This window comes from Nycticebus coucang, chromosome 24 (assembly GCF_027406575.1).
Source record: "Nycticebus coucang isolate mNycCou1 chromosome 24, mNycCou1.pri, whole genome shotgun sequence".
NCBI lineage: Eukaryota > Metazoa > Chordata > Mammalia > Primates > Lorisidae > Nycticebus > Nycticebus coucang.
Genome location: NC_069803.1, coordinates 27,975,188 through 27,988,251, shown reverse-complemented (window position 1 = coordinate 27,988,251; position 13,064 = coordinate 27,975,188). Strand labels below are relative to the sequence as shown.

At 55.2% G+C, this 13,064-nt stretch overlaps 1 protein-coding gene across 4 annotated transcripts in view; it reads left to right on the top strand.

Moving 5' to 3' along the window:
- KIF13B (kinesin family member 13B) overlaps nt 1-11,759 on the top strand; it is a 166,105-nt gene extending 154,346 nt beyond the window's left edge. For 2 of the 4 annotated variants that reach the window (XM_053578417.1, XM_053578415.1), the window contains 3 exons: nt 1,459-1,518; nt 4,157-4,889; nt 8,534-11,759. In XM_053578417.1, the coding sequence (XP_053434392.1) occupies nt 1,459-1,518; nt 4,157-4,889; nt 8,534-8,799 (1,059 nt within the window). In that variant the 3' untranslated portion in view covers nt 8,800-11,759. The remainder of the gene's footprint in view (nt 1-1,458; nt 1,519-4,156; nt 4,890-8,533) is intronic. The other 2 variants (XM_053578416.1, XM_053578418.1) reach the window with 2 other exon arrangements.
- Nucleotides 11,760-13,064: the final 1,305 nt, after the last annotated feature.

Genomic DNA, 13,064 nt, shown 5'->3' with positions numbered 1-13,064 from the left:
GGGGAGACTAGAAGAGGCTGGTGGTTCAGGACCCGTCATGGCTGAACTGCAGCAGGGCATCCGCCCCACTCTGTCCTGCTGGCTGCTCACGTGGTCTGTCTGTAACACACCTCGGGCACTAGACCGCTCTGGTACCCCCAGTGTCTGCAAGGCCAAGTGCACATTCCTGTGGTTCATTCCCTTGGTCCTTCCATCTCTTTGAGGCTAATCTCTCATGGTTTCCTCTCAACGGTGCCTTTTCTCAGACCCTTCCAGTGCTCCTACCTTCAGCAGTATCGGACCCCTCTAGCTCTTTTCTTTCAAAAGCAGCTCCAAGGCAGCCGTGGGCATAGCAGTGCCCTGGACCAAGACCCAGGATGCTTCACACCTGTGGGCACAGGCGAGCGGCCTGCTGAGGGGGCCGCAGCCTTGTCGCTGGGGGCTCCTCTCCCTCTGGGTAGGATTTGAACTCCCAGGAGGAGGGCAGCACTGGCAGCAGCCTGTCCACCTCTGTCAGGAGGTGTGGGGACTCTACCTGCTTCACTGAAGGGGCCGTCTGCTGAGCTCAGGAGGCCAGGCCCCTACTGCCCTAGGTGGGTGCCTGGTCTCCCCCAGGGACGATCACACCTGCCCATCCACACTGTTTCTCACCAAACTCTCCTAGCAGCTACGGAATGGAGTTTTGATTCCCCCTCCCCCTATGCCTGCCCCTCCTGCATGTCCCCTCCTTGTCCCAGTTGCCATGACTTTATGCTCTTCCCTCTTTGCTGTTTGTTGAACCATGTGTGTGTAAGTGGCCGAGTCCTTTCCTGTGATGTCGGCCCGTGTCCGTTAACTCGGGCTCTTACCACCTCACCCTGCTCTGTTGCTGGGATCTCGTTACTGGTTTGCTTCCTTGGACTTTAAATATTTCTCTAGCAGTTTGTTCTGCCACCTGGTTAGCCTTTCTCCTCTTCGGCTGTCCTCTGCTTTCTGGCTCAGGGGTCAAGATGCCCCGTGCCACCTGCGACCCCCCCCTGCCCTGTCTTAGGCCCCGCTTTGCGCTCAGCCAGGCTGCCTCCTCCTGGGGCCACACACACAAGCGCTGCCAGTTCTTCTTAGACATCAAGGCACGATCGAGGCTCTGCCTCCTGCCTGGAGTTTTTCAGGTCCATCCTGTCACTGTCACTTCTGTATAGAAAGTCTCAGTGCTTGTCTGTACAGGCACAGGCCTTGGAGATGTCGTGTGTGTGTGTGTGTGAGATCAGAGAGTGCGGAAGCCCCAAGCTCATTACCGACCTGAGCAGGGGCTCGTTCCCTGGCTGGGTTCCTCTTCCTTGCAGGGCACGGAGCCTGGCATTTGTGTGCCCACGGGGCAGTGTGAGAGCTGTAGAGAGTTCTGAGAGCTGTTTCTGCTGGCTGTGCAGTCTGTTCATTGAAAACCTTCATGTTGTCCCCGCCTGTCACTGCTGAGCCCTCACCGTGCACTTGTCTTCCCAGCCCGTACCCTGTATCATGGTGCAGCCTGCCTTCCCGGACGCTGGGGCCACCAGGATGGAGGTGAGTCTGCTGGGCCTCAGGTGGCCGCCCCCCACACAGGGGGTGGCCCCGCTGGGAGACTGGAGCCCCTACCTGCAGTTGAGCCTTCCCGTTTGATAACTAACTGTGATGTGGGTCACTGTCTTCCCCTCCCCACTTTCCTTGTTACACTTTTCTATTTTCAACTTGTTAATCATATGATTGCTAAACGTTTAGGTGCTTGGCTGCTAATACAGTCTGTGGCTTTAATAGCCCACTGCTAGGAAGAGACTTCTATAAACAGAACAGTCTCCCTTGCCTAAGTGTTTGCTTAATTCTCAGTTTTACATTTCGTTCTGATTCATGATATCAGCGTGAAAAGACTAATGCTGAGCGGGGGAGAACATCGTCTCTTATGATCTCCCACAGATCAACAGCACTTCTGATCTTAGGAATAGCAAATCTATTTTCTCCCACTGTGCTTTCATTCTCTTAGGAAATGCTACATCTTCATAGGAAAATTGTCTTTATTAAAACAACAGCAACAAAGGCACAGTAATTTAAAGAACCCCTGTGAGTTCACTCCCATCTGAAAGACCCTGTTTACTCCAGTGTGTGGCTGGTGTCTGTGAACTTCACTGTCGGCAGGACTGGGTTCCCCCTGCCCTGTGAGGGGAGCTTGTCTTTCTGCTGGGCAGGTCGGAGGGTCCTCAGCTAGCCGGACAGGGCAGGCCCTTGCTGGCAAGGGCATCAGCTGCTGCAGCTCATCATGGAGGTTTCCTCAAGTGTGGGCTTTCGCAGAAGTCTCTGGAAATGTCCCTCGCAGGATATAATCCAAACATAGCACCTCGGTTCCACGCACACATCAACTCCAGGCTGGTGTAGGCGGTGCCCCGACGGCTGTGACCGCCAAGGCTGCTGTGGGCAGTCGACATGTCCTGCCATCTTGGTCTATTCTCTGTGGTTGTTGCAGGTCTGACCCGTAATTCTTGTCTTTTCTCCTGCTGGTTTGGATACATCTATTACCATGGGCCACGTTGTGACATGAACCTGATCATACCTTCTGCCTACCCGACATCAGTGATTTCATGTGTGAATGTGAGGCGGGGTCGCTGGGCAGCCACCCCTCCGACCGGCAATGACTGGTCTCCCTGAGGGGGAGTAGGGAACGGAAGTTGTTTTAAGACCATAGTGATTGTTCAGATTCTAGGCTCTTTTGGTTTTGTTTGTATATTCTTCCCAGCACGGTCAGTGATGATAATACAAAAATAGGAGAGAATAGGGCGGCGCCTGTGGCTCAAGGAGTAGGGCGCCGGTCCCATATGCCGGAGGTGGCAGGTTCAAACCTAGCCCCGGCCAAAAAAAAAAAATAGGAGAGAATAAATAAAACATGTATAAGGTTGCAAAAGAAAAATGAGTGAAGAATTGCCTAATCTTTTAGAGTATTTATGCTGGTGACAGTTATTGATCTATTGGATTGAGTAAATTTTGCAGCCTAGAGACCCATCACCAAAATGGGCTGTTAATCTCAAGAGGTGCCGTTAATTTCATACACAGAAAGTGTGCCTTGTGGGGAAAAGCGGGGCTCTGGGAAGAGGCATATAATGACAGTTCACGGGAAAGTGCATGATTTATCAGGCTGCTGAGGTAAGCCAGCTGACTGTAAGAGACTAATAGATCTCAGCTGTTTCCCAGTTCAAATAAATCCTGTATTTCAAATGGAAAATGACCATTCCTATAATATAAATAATTTTTCTGTAAATATTGGAAAACATATTTCTTCTTGCGAACAGCGGCCCCCTCCACCCGAGCGTCCCTGTTCCCGGCACTGTGAACAGGGATGAAAAGGGAATCAATGCTACCTCTTCACGTGGCTCAAGTTGTAGACACAGGAAACCTCACACGTACCTCAGGGACAGTAGAGTTTGGACGGGAGGTGGCTGTCATCATCCCCCATAGCTGTGGGCTTTGTATGGGTCCTCTGTCTGGGTGACTCAGAGTGGTGTGAGGGGAGAGGCCTGTCTCAGGGTCAGGAGGCCCTGTCAGCCCTGATGTGGGAGAGGCTCCCATGGCAGCCAGAAGAGCAGCCTGGCAGGGAAAGGGGTGTGGCCTGCGGGAGCCTCTGCCCCCTTCCCCTTCCACCCGACTTCTAGCAGGCGTGCCCAGCCAGGCCTCCAGCTCGTGGGTCCATGGGTTGTCCTCAGGGCCTGGCAGGAAAGGCTATGCCCAGGCACGTTCAGATCCTCCAATGAGATCATCATTTTGATTTTTGCTGGAGAAAAGAGCTCTTCTGGCCTCTCCTTGTGATGTGGGTGGTGGGCAGGGGATCTGGTTCTGTGGGCTCAGTGCAGGAGGCTGGGAGGCTGCCGTGGGCAGCAGTGTTTCCTGCTCCCTGCTGTGTGCACCATCCTACCACACTGGCCCTGGGTGGTGGGCCCTGGAGTCTATTCTGAGTGAAAAGGGAAAAAGCAGACAGGCAGGGACTCTGGCATGGGCACGCCCCACCTGGCCACTGTCTGCCCCTCAGCCCTGGGCATTTGCAGAGCCAGGGTCACACCGACTCCAGGCTGCTGCGACATGGTGGCCCTGTCATCAGAGCCACAGGGCACCTGGTATGGACTCTGTGGGAAGCAAGTAGCAGCCTCTGCTGTAAGCCATTCTGCTCTTCCTGTCCCTGCAGGCTCAGCCAGAGAGTGTGGGCACTGATGTATCCCCTGAGGTGCTGGTGCAGGTGGCGGCCCCCGCGGTGAGGATCTGCGACAAGCCAGCTAAAGTGCCTTCCCCAACACCAGTCTCCGTGGTCACCCCGACACTAGAAGGGCAGGACGGGCCCCCCAGCCCTCTGAGCGAGGCTTCCAGTGGGTACTTCTCCCACAGTGTCTCCACTGCCACTCTGTCTGATGCCCTTGGCCCCGGCCTGGATGCCATGGCTCCAGCTGGTGGCACCACACCCAGCGGCCAGGCTGAGACCCTGCTGCCATCTGCTGCCTTGGAGACGCAGAACATCTCTGCTGCCCGGCTGGACAGCCCAAGCCCTGGGCCAGCCCTGCCAGAGCCAGAGGCCATGGCTCCCCTGGCCACCCAGCAGCTTGGCTTGGAGCCCCCTGCACCTGCCTCCCCGTTCCGCGTGCGCAGGGTGCGCACGGCCGAGCTCCAGTCCTTCTCATGCATGCTGGGTGCTGATGCCAGCCCTGCCGCAGGGGGCCAGGGGAACCCACTGGCTGCTGGTGCCCATGCTCTGGGAGGGCCGGACATTGCCTCAGATTCCGAGGAAGCTGACGAAGTCCCCGAGTGGCTCAAAGAGGGGGAGTATGTCTCCGTGGGCACCAACAAGGTGGGCGTCGTGAGATACGTCGGGCCCACCGACTTCCAGGAGGGGACGTGGGTCGGCGTGGAGCTGGACTTACCTGCAGGTGAGCCCTTGTCTACCGCAGGTCCTGGTCAGGCTGCTGCACCGCTGTGGTAGGGTGGGCTGAGGACTTGTGCTGTGCCCAGGGCACATCCTTCGTCCTCCCCGAGCCTCCCTGCCCGCTGCCACGTTTTAAAATCAGGAGTTTTTGCTTGATAGAGTTTCCTAAGCTTTTTAAGAGTAAGATTCCTTTTTATTGCTTCCCTAAATTTCTCAGACACTCAAGATAGTGAAAACTACAGTAAATGTGGCAGTGATTTTAGATGGATGTTTTAACATCACAGAAGGGCCTGCATTTACAGTGTGGTGGCTCTGCCTGACGGGTCTGCTCGGGTCACACGCAGGATGGTCCTGGCATGCTCGGTTCCTCAGATACCCGGGCTCTTCACCAGGTTGGGGATCTTACATTGTAGGCCTTGGAGTCCTTCGATGAGTGGCTGATCTTAGACATGGTCAGAAAACTTGAGGGCAAGACTTGAAGGAAAACTTTGTTTTTCGGAAACTTTTTAAGAAACAGCTTTACTGGGGCTGGGTGCAGTGGCTCATGCCTATAATCCTAGCATTCTGCGAGGCTGACACAGGAGGATCGCTTGAGGTCAGGAGTTCAAGACCAGCCTCAGCAAGAATAAGACCCCGTCTCTGCTAAAAACAAAACAAAACAGCTTTACTGAGAAATAGTTTATATACTATAAAATTCACCCTGTTACGGTGTACAGTCCATTGGGTTTTAGTATCTTTCTAGAGTTCTGCAGCCAGCACTATAGTCTTGTTTTAGAGCATGTTCACCCCAAAAAGAAGCCTCATGTCCCATCCCCCAGCCCAGATAGCCCTTAATCTTGTCTTTGTCTCTCTAAATTTCTGTGAAATGTCATGATCTGGACTTCCGTGTGGATGGAACCGCGTGGTGTGTGCCTCCCGTGCCTGCCTCTTCCCTTGGCACAGTGTCCTCAAGCTTTCTCCATGTTGTTACCAGCTCTTCCTCCTCCTTGATGACTGAGTGCTGTCTGGATACACGACATTCTGTTCAGCCATTGGTCAAGTTGGTGGACGTTAGGATCATTTCTACTTCTGGCTGTTGAGAATAATGCTCCTGTGAACGTTGGCCTGTCGGGTTTTTGTTTTCGTTTGTTGTTATTGTTGTAGTTGTCATTGTTTAGCAGGCCAGGCTGGGTTCAAACCCAGCAGCCCTGATGTGTGTGTCCGGCACCCTGAGCACTGAGCTGTGGGTGCTGAGCCAGCCTACCGTTTTGGGGATTGCCAGACTGTTTTCTTAAGTAGCTGCCCCATTTTCCCTTCTGCCAGCAGTGTGTAAGGGCCTCAGGGCTGGCGTGTCGCCTGGTCGGTGCCCCTGTTGAGGAGAAGGGAGATGAGGAAGAGTGAGAAGGCAGTGAGGGCCCCTCCTTGGTCCCACCACGAAGGGAGCGCTTTATGAAGCCCAGGTCTGGAGACAACAGGGGCACGGTGGTGCATCTGGAAGTCGGGCTCACAGCAGCCCTGAGCTGTTCTGTCACCTGTTTGTGCCCTGCAGGAAGGGACTAGACTCAGACTCCACCACACGAGAGGAGTCTCCTTGGTCTCCTTGTGGACACTCAGTCCACATTTGCTGTGTGTTGTTGTGGTTAGTGGCCTGAGCCTAAGCCCAAGGGAGGCTACACGCTGCTGCCCTGGCTGTGCCCTGACCCCTCTGTCTCTGGCTTCTAAGCCTAGCTGTGAAGTCACTCAATGTCTTTAAAAATAATTTGTCAGAAGAATAGTTTGAATTGGAAGTGGTTCTAGCAGATTAATGTAGTACGGGCTGGAAAAATGTCCTAAATCCATTTCTGCTGAAATGAAAAGGGGAATTTGGAAGCGAGTTTATGTCTGCAGTTGAACTCAACGATTAAAGGAAGATTAGCCAGCAATTTAATTCCTCCAACAAGCAATCATTAAGCACCTACTGTGTTCCGGTTACTATCTTAGATTCCAGAATACCTTGGCGAGCAAGACAGTCCTTGATTGAACTGGACTTTTGCTTCCACCAGTAAAATGTTACCAAAAAAACAATAAAAATTTTTGGTAATAAATGCTATGAGGAAAATAAATAAAATGGGGTTGAGGGTAGAATAAATAAAATGGTGGGTGTGGGGAGTGCCTTAAACAACCTTCAGGGAGGCAGAGGCAATCACGCTGTGGAGGAGAGGGTGGGGCCCTGGCTCCCCGAGTGTGGGAAGTGTTGGCTTTTGTGGCAGAGCTCACCTTGGTGGAGAATGGAGCAAGGGGCAGAGTGGAGGCAGGAGGGCTGCCGCAGGTCCAGGCAGAGACCCTAAGTGGCCCGGCCGGTAGCAGTTGTAGGGTGGAGATGGGTGGTCGGAGGTGGGGGAGATGGGAGGGTGCAGCCAGCAGGGCTCAGGGTCAGACACGGGACATTCCAACCCCGTGGAAAGCCTCAAGGATCACATCTGAATGGCGAGAGCAGCAGGGAGATGATGGTGCCACTGGCTGAGTAGGAGAAGCCCAGTGGCCGCGTGCAAAGGGGTGGCATCTCGAGCTGTGTTCTGGACACGTGAGAGGGTTGGAGAGCTTGCAGGTGGAGGCGTATCCATGAGGCTGTAGGGCTCATGTTCCCGACTGAGCCACAGCCAGTGCGCCCCGGGCCCTCAAGCAGGTAGACAGGGCAGCCCAGATGGGGGTGAGGCAGGAAGGAGGGGGTGTCCCTGACTGGGAGAGGACTGTGTCCTGAGGGGCTTGACCCCTGGGCCGTTGGTGTAGTTGGTGGAGCAGCCAGGCCCTTGTGGAGTGAGGCGGAGGGCCTGGCCAGGACATGGAGCACAGATGACTCGTGATGACCCTCTTGGTGGCAGTGGCCTTTTCCCTTCAGTTTCCCCTGCCCTCCACACTCAGTCAGTGTCTCATCAGAGCTTCCCTTAAAGCATCTCCTGTTTGTCTTTACAGAAGAAGCCCTTCATTACCTTCTTGATGCACCAAGGTGGCATATGACTTGCCACAATTGGGCAGCTTTGCTGGTTTCCATTTATTAGATTAAGAAAAAAGTCATTTTCCCAGCACCTTCCATCCTGGGATGAGGTTTGGGTCACTAGGTGGGAGAGGATCTGACCTGGGCTTCTGCTTGTTGGGGCCTGTTACCTCATAACTGGGACTGTAGGGGTGGCGCCTGTGGCTCAGTGAGTAGGGCGCTGGCTCCGTATACCGAGGGTGGTGGGTCAAATCCGGGGCTGGCAAAACGGTAACAAAAAATTAGCTGGGCCTTGTGGCCGGCGCCTGTAGTCCCAGCTACTCGGGAGGTTGAGGCAAGAGAATCTCCTAAGCCCATGAGCTGGAGGTTGCTGTGAGCTGTGACACCATGGCACTCTACCAAGGGCAACAAAGTAAGACTCTGTCTCTTAAAAATAAATAAATAAATAAATAAATTACTGGGACTGCAGGACTTGGCGGGGAGGTCCATCCCTGGTGACCATTGCTTGCTGTTATAGGAGACGGTCACCCTGTGTACTGGCCAGATTTGGTGCCTGCTGGATAGTGGGGCGGGGTCTGTGGAACCATCTGGCGGTGTCGGGAGGTGGCAGTCTGGTCTGCCAAGGAGAGGGAGGTGCGGGTGGGGCAGAGTGTGCTGGTCTCCACATCACTGTGATGTCTTCCTTCCCCCTGTAGGTAAGAACGATGGCTCCATTGGCGGGAAGCAGTACTTCAAGTGCAGCCCTGGCTACGGGCTGCTGGTAAGGCCCGGCAGGGTACGCAGGGCCACGGGCACCGGGAGGAGGCGCAGTGCGGGGGTCAGGCAACAGGGTGCCCCCGAGGCCCGCCGGGGTGCCACCCTTTCTGGCTCTGCCACCAACCTGGCCTCGCTGACAGCTGCGCTGGCCAAGGCCGACAGGAGCCACAAGAACCCTGAGAACCGGAAATCATGGGCCAGCTGAGCCTGCTGCTGCAGGAGCATGGCTGGAGCTCAAAGGTGACAGCCCCGGGTGTGGGACGCCCCCAGCCCCCCGGGTGCTGAGTGGTGGATGCTTTCTGCACATTACAGGGCTGGTGACCCCTACTTTGTCTTTCTTCCCTGGGCCTCTGGAAGCTTTGTTTGTTCTCTACCTGGGAGATGAGGGGGCACCTCGGCCTCCCCAGTGGGGGTCGCAGGTCCTAGGCACCCTCAGAGGTCGTGGGATTGTGGGAGTGAGGCCCCGGGTGGCGCGACCCCTGCCACTTCTCCTCAGGCCTGTGCCTGAGCCTCCCAGCTGGGGTTCTTGTTGCTCTTTCCCTTTTGTCTATTCTGGTGACCCCAGGAATGTCTTAATTTAAACTCTAACCTAACTAGTGCCTTTTTTCCCCTGCCAGGTGGCACGCCCACCCTGACATCCTGGCAGGTGCCTGGAGACCCCCTGCTTCCCACACCAGTGATGGTCCCCTAAGTGCCTCTGGCCTCCCGAGGCCCCAGGCCACAGTCCTGTGCCCGAGGAGGGGGAGCCTTCCTGCCACGCTGCTCTGACAGGGTTTCTTAGAGTTTCTTCATGGGTGTTCTAATGTCTTTACACTTGCAAAGTCTTACCTAGTAGCCATTTAGTTCCTTAATAGAATGCTTGGAATATTTATTTATATTTATTTTTTCAAAATCTGAAATCACTTGCAAGCCACAATCGTCTGCCTGGGCGTCCCTGGCCTCTGTCTTCTCAGCCCGGGGCTGTTCCGGGGCAGCTTGAGGGTGAAGCCCTCCTGCTGCTCGGCCCAGGTGCACCTGCTCTAACTGGGATGGGCGAATGCTTGGGGAATTGTGTTGTGCTTCTGTAGTCAGTGACAAAGTAAGTTAGAGGCATTTATTTCCTTATTTTGTGCAATTGTGGTTTCTGGGAAGGTGCTTAGTCTGGTTTAGCTTCTCACCAATTCCTAAGCCCTGACCCCGTGGCTACGCCTGGGGGATGAGGTTTGAGCAGGGGCTTTGGGGGGTGGGGGGGAGCCTGCAGCAACCTTGCCCAGGCCCCCCGTGGTGCTGGCTGCACAGCCGGAAGCACCCAGGGCACCCCCCCCCCCACCTCCTTGCTGGGGCGCTTCTGGGCCCGGTCACTGGGTGTGTGTGGAAGTCAGGAGGAGTCTGGCAGTAGACACAAACTGACGGTCTTCAGAGGGGGACAGGACCCAGATGAGGATTTGCGTGGCCGCTCTTGGTACCCGTTTCTGGTCCTTACGTTGGAACAACACTTACAAAGCTTTGTTGAGGAGTTTCTAGTTCTCTGGGGACTTGGCGCTCCTCTGTCACCTCCTCTGGAGGAGGACTGGGGGCTCTCTGTCTCTGGCGGGGGCTGCCTCCCTGGTGGCTCCTGAGAACATTGCAGCGTCCTCTGGCCACCTGCATGCAGCCCCTGCCTAGCTTGGGAACAGACAGAAGCCCCTGCTGAGTGTCGTGAGTCCATACTTGAGACCTTTTTGTCCAGCATCCAGCCAGAGGTTGGCCCTGGCTGCTGCTGGGAGGGGTGGTTTCCTTGGTGGGCCCCTCACAGCTGCCTTGGGCACCCCCGTGTGCTGCACAGTACCTGGCTAGGCGTGGGCGTCCCTGTCTGTCCCCAGCTGCAGGGCCAGACACGGGGGAGCCTGCCCCAGCTCAGCCTGGGATGGTGCTACCCTGGTGTCCTATCAGCTCTGACCCCACAGATGTCCCTGACCCACGAGGACAGGTGGGGCAGCTTCCCGGAGAGCAGCACAGCAGGAGCAGGTCTGGCAGGGGTGTGGCGGGCTGCTATCCTGCCCCTGGTGTCCTATCAGCTCTGACCCCGCAGATGTCCCTGACCCATGAGGACAGGCAGGGCAGCCTCCTGCAGGGCAGCACAGCAGGAGGGGGTCTGGCAGGGGTGCAGCGGGCTGCTGTCTTGCCTTTTCTCCTGCACTGCGACCTGCATGACCCTTAGGGCTGGAAAGAGGCAGTGACCCAAGTACTCTGTCAAAATGTGTGTGGTGTCACTGTCACCATCCACTACCCCTCTTGGGCAGCTGGGATCTACCCCAGCCTTCCTCTGCTAGATAACCGCAGGACATGTTGGAGAATGGCCTCCTAACTTGCCTGGCCACGCATGTGGCCCTCAGGCCTTTCGGAAGGACACAGGCCACAAGGGTAGAAAGGCCCCTTCACCTGGGGACTGCATTGGGTAGTGGAGGGCAAGAAGTGGGCAACTGGTGTCCCTGGTGCCCAGGCCTGATTGGGGGAGCAGGAGGGCACCAGTGAGGAGAGGGAGGGTTTGGGGGCCCACCAGGTGGGGCATGTGTGTTCTGTGAGAGGACTGAGCGGGGGACATGACTGCTGACGAGCTTAGGTGTGTGGCCCTGCTGCTCCTGGCATCTCCTCCTCCTGCCTTAAAGTTCCCTGTGTGGGAAACAGGAAGTCATGGGTGTTTCCTCTCCCTGCTGAGTCTCGCCCTGCCTGTCCGAGGCCTGCCTGTGTGCCAGGGGGTGTTGAGTTGGTCCTCCTTGTGACTGGCTCCCAGGCCACCTGGACGGGAGTGCCCGGCTGTCGTGCCTCCGTCCTGGGGACTGGCCCTTGACCTGTGCTTCACACCCAACACCAGCTGATCGTACCCAAAGGCGTCTTTCTCTTACAAAGTCTGCCTTCCTGGTGGGCTGATGACGTTAATGGTATCAGGAGGGTCTTGGGACGTCTCGGTATGTGGACTTCTTTTGTAAATGTGATGGGTTCACGTATACAGAAGTGACTTTGATTCTGGGGTTATATTGATTCGTTACACATTAAATGAGAGTTCAAAAATCCAAAGACCTGTAATGAATTGTAAAGACTTTAATGATTTGTATAAAGAACTAAACTACTGTAATTTTGTACCATATATGCCTCTCCGTCAGATGACCAACAGCTTCTAAATAAAACCAGGTGATTTCTTGCCTATGTCTGGGAATGTCTTGCTGTTCCTCCTTCCCCACTCTGACATTGGGGTTTGGGGGCTCATTGGAGACCATCTCCCCCACCCCCGTCATGGTATGATCTTGTTCTCAGAGAGGATGGGGGGGTTCTGCGCTGCCCAGAGGCTGAGCTGTTCATTATTTGGACTGAAGAAGCCATTGTGGCCCTGCTGGCCCCTTGGCCCGCCTTTTACCCTTATTTAGACATCATCCTCTTGGCAGAAGCTCTGAGCCAATAGGAATTTTCTGGGGGCCTTAGAGCCCAGGTCATTGGAGCTTCTGGTCCCAGCCCTCAGGCAGGGCTGTGTTCTCTAACCCTGACCTGCATGACTATCTGCACACGGGACCTCCCCACCTTTCCACTGTATGGTACCAGAAGGTTCTAGAACAATGTGTTCCAACAAGAGAGGATTGTGGTTGTGGCCAGATGGCAGGAGCCAGGGCCCCTATCCTTGAGGGCAGTGGAACCTGGTGTTGGTTTTGCTGTGCCCTGACTGCCATCTGTCCAGCTGTGTGCCCAGCATGGGTATGGACCACTACTGAGTGGCAAGGGCAGCCTTTGAGCTGGGGAGGATGACCAGGCTTCCTTGATATGCCTGTAGAGTCCCACTCACTGCCAAGGGACCACAGCCCAGCACCTGCAAGGGACGGGGGCAGCTGGCGTACATTCCCACATGGATGGAGGCTGGATTGTGCCCTGTACACAGCTTTTGTTTTCTTCCCTGTGCCATGATCCACTTGGTCCTTGTCTGATATAAAATACACTTGCAAATGCTGCAGGCGTTCAGAGGCCTGACTGGAGGTGGTCATCCATCAGGACTTGTTTATATTCATAAGTGCAGAAGAGTTGTTCTCAGAGATAAGCGCTGCCAAATAATGACAGAAATTTGGCAGCCAGGAGTTGCCCTGCTCTGAATGAGGCAGGAATCTCAAAGCAGAATTGATGGTATTTTTCAAGCTGTTCCTCCCCTGCAACTCAATGAGATGTCTTTTGTTTGCATAAGGCTGTGGGGTTTCTACAGTTGCTCGGGCTCGGACATGGGCTTTAGTGGACGTCACATTTAACTTATTCACTCAGTCACTGGAGGAATGTTTGCATACGGATCCTGTGCCTGGCCTCAAGGAGTGTGCAGTCCAACAGAAGCAAGCCATTCTGGGTGAGTTCCACAACGGGGTGACCCTGTGGCACCTTGGGGTGCACGGGAGGGCACTGCAGCCAGCGGTGCTTGCGGAAGTCAGCCCTATAAAGTGCAGGGGGAGGACACAGGACCTGAGGTGGGCCTGTGGCAGA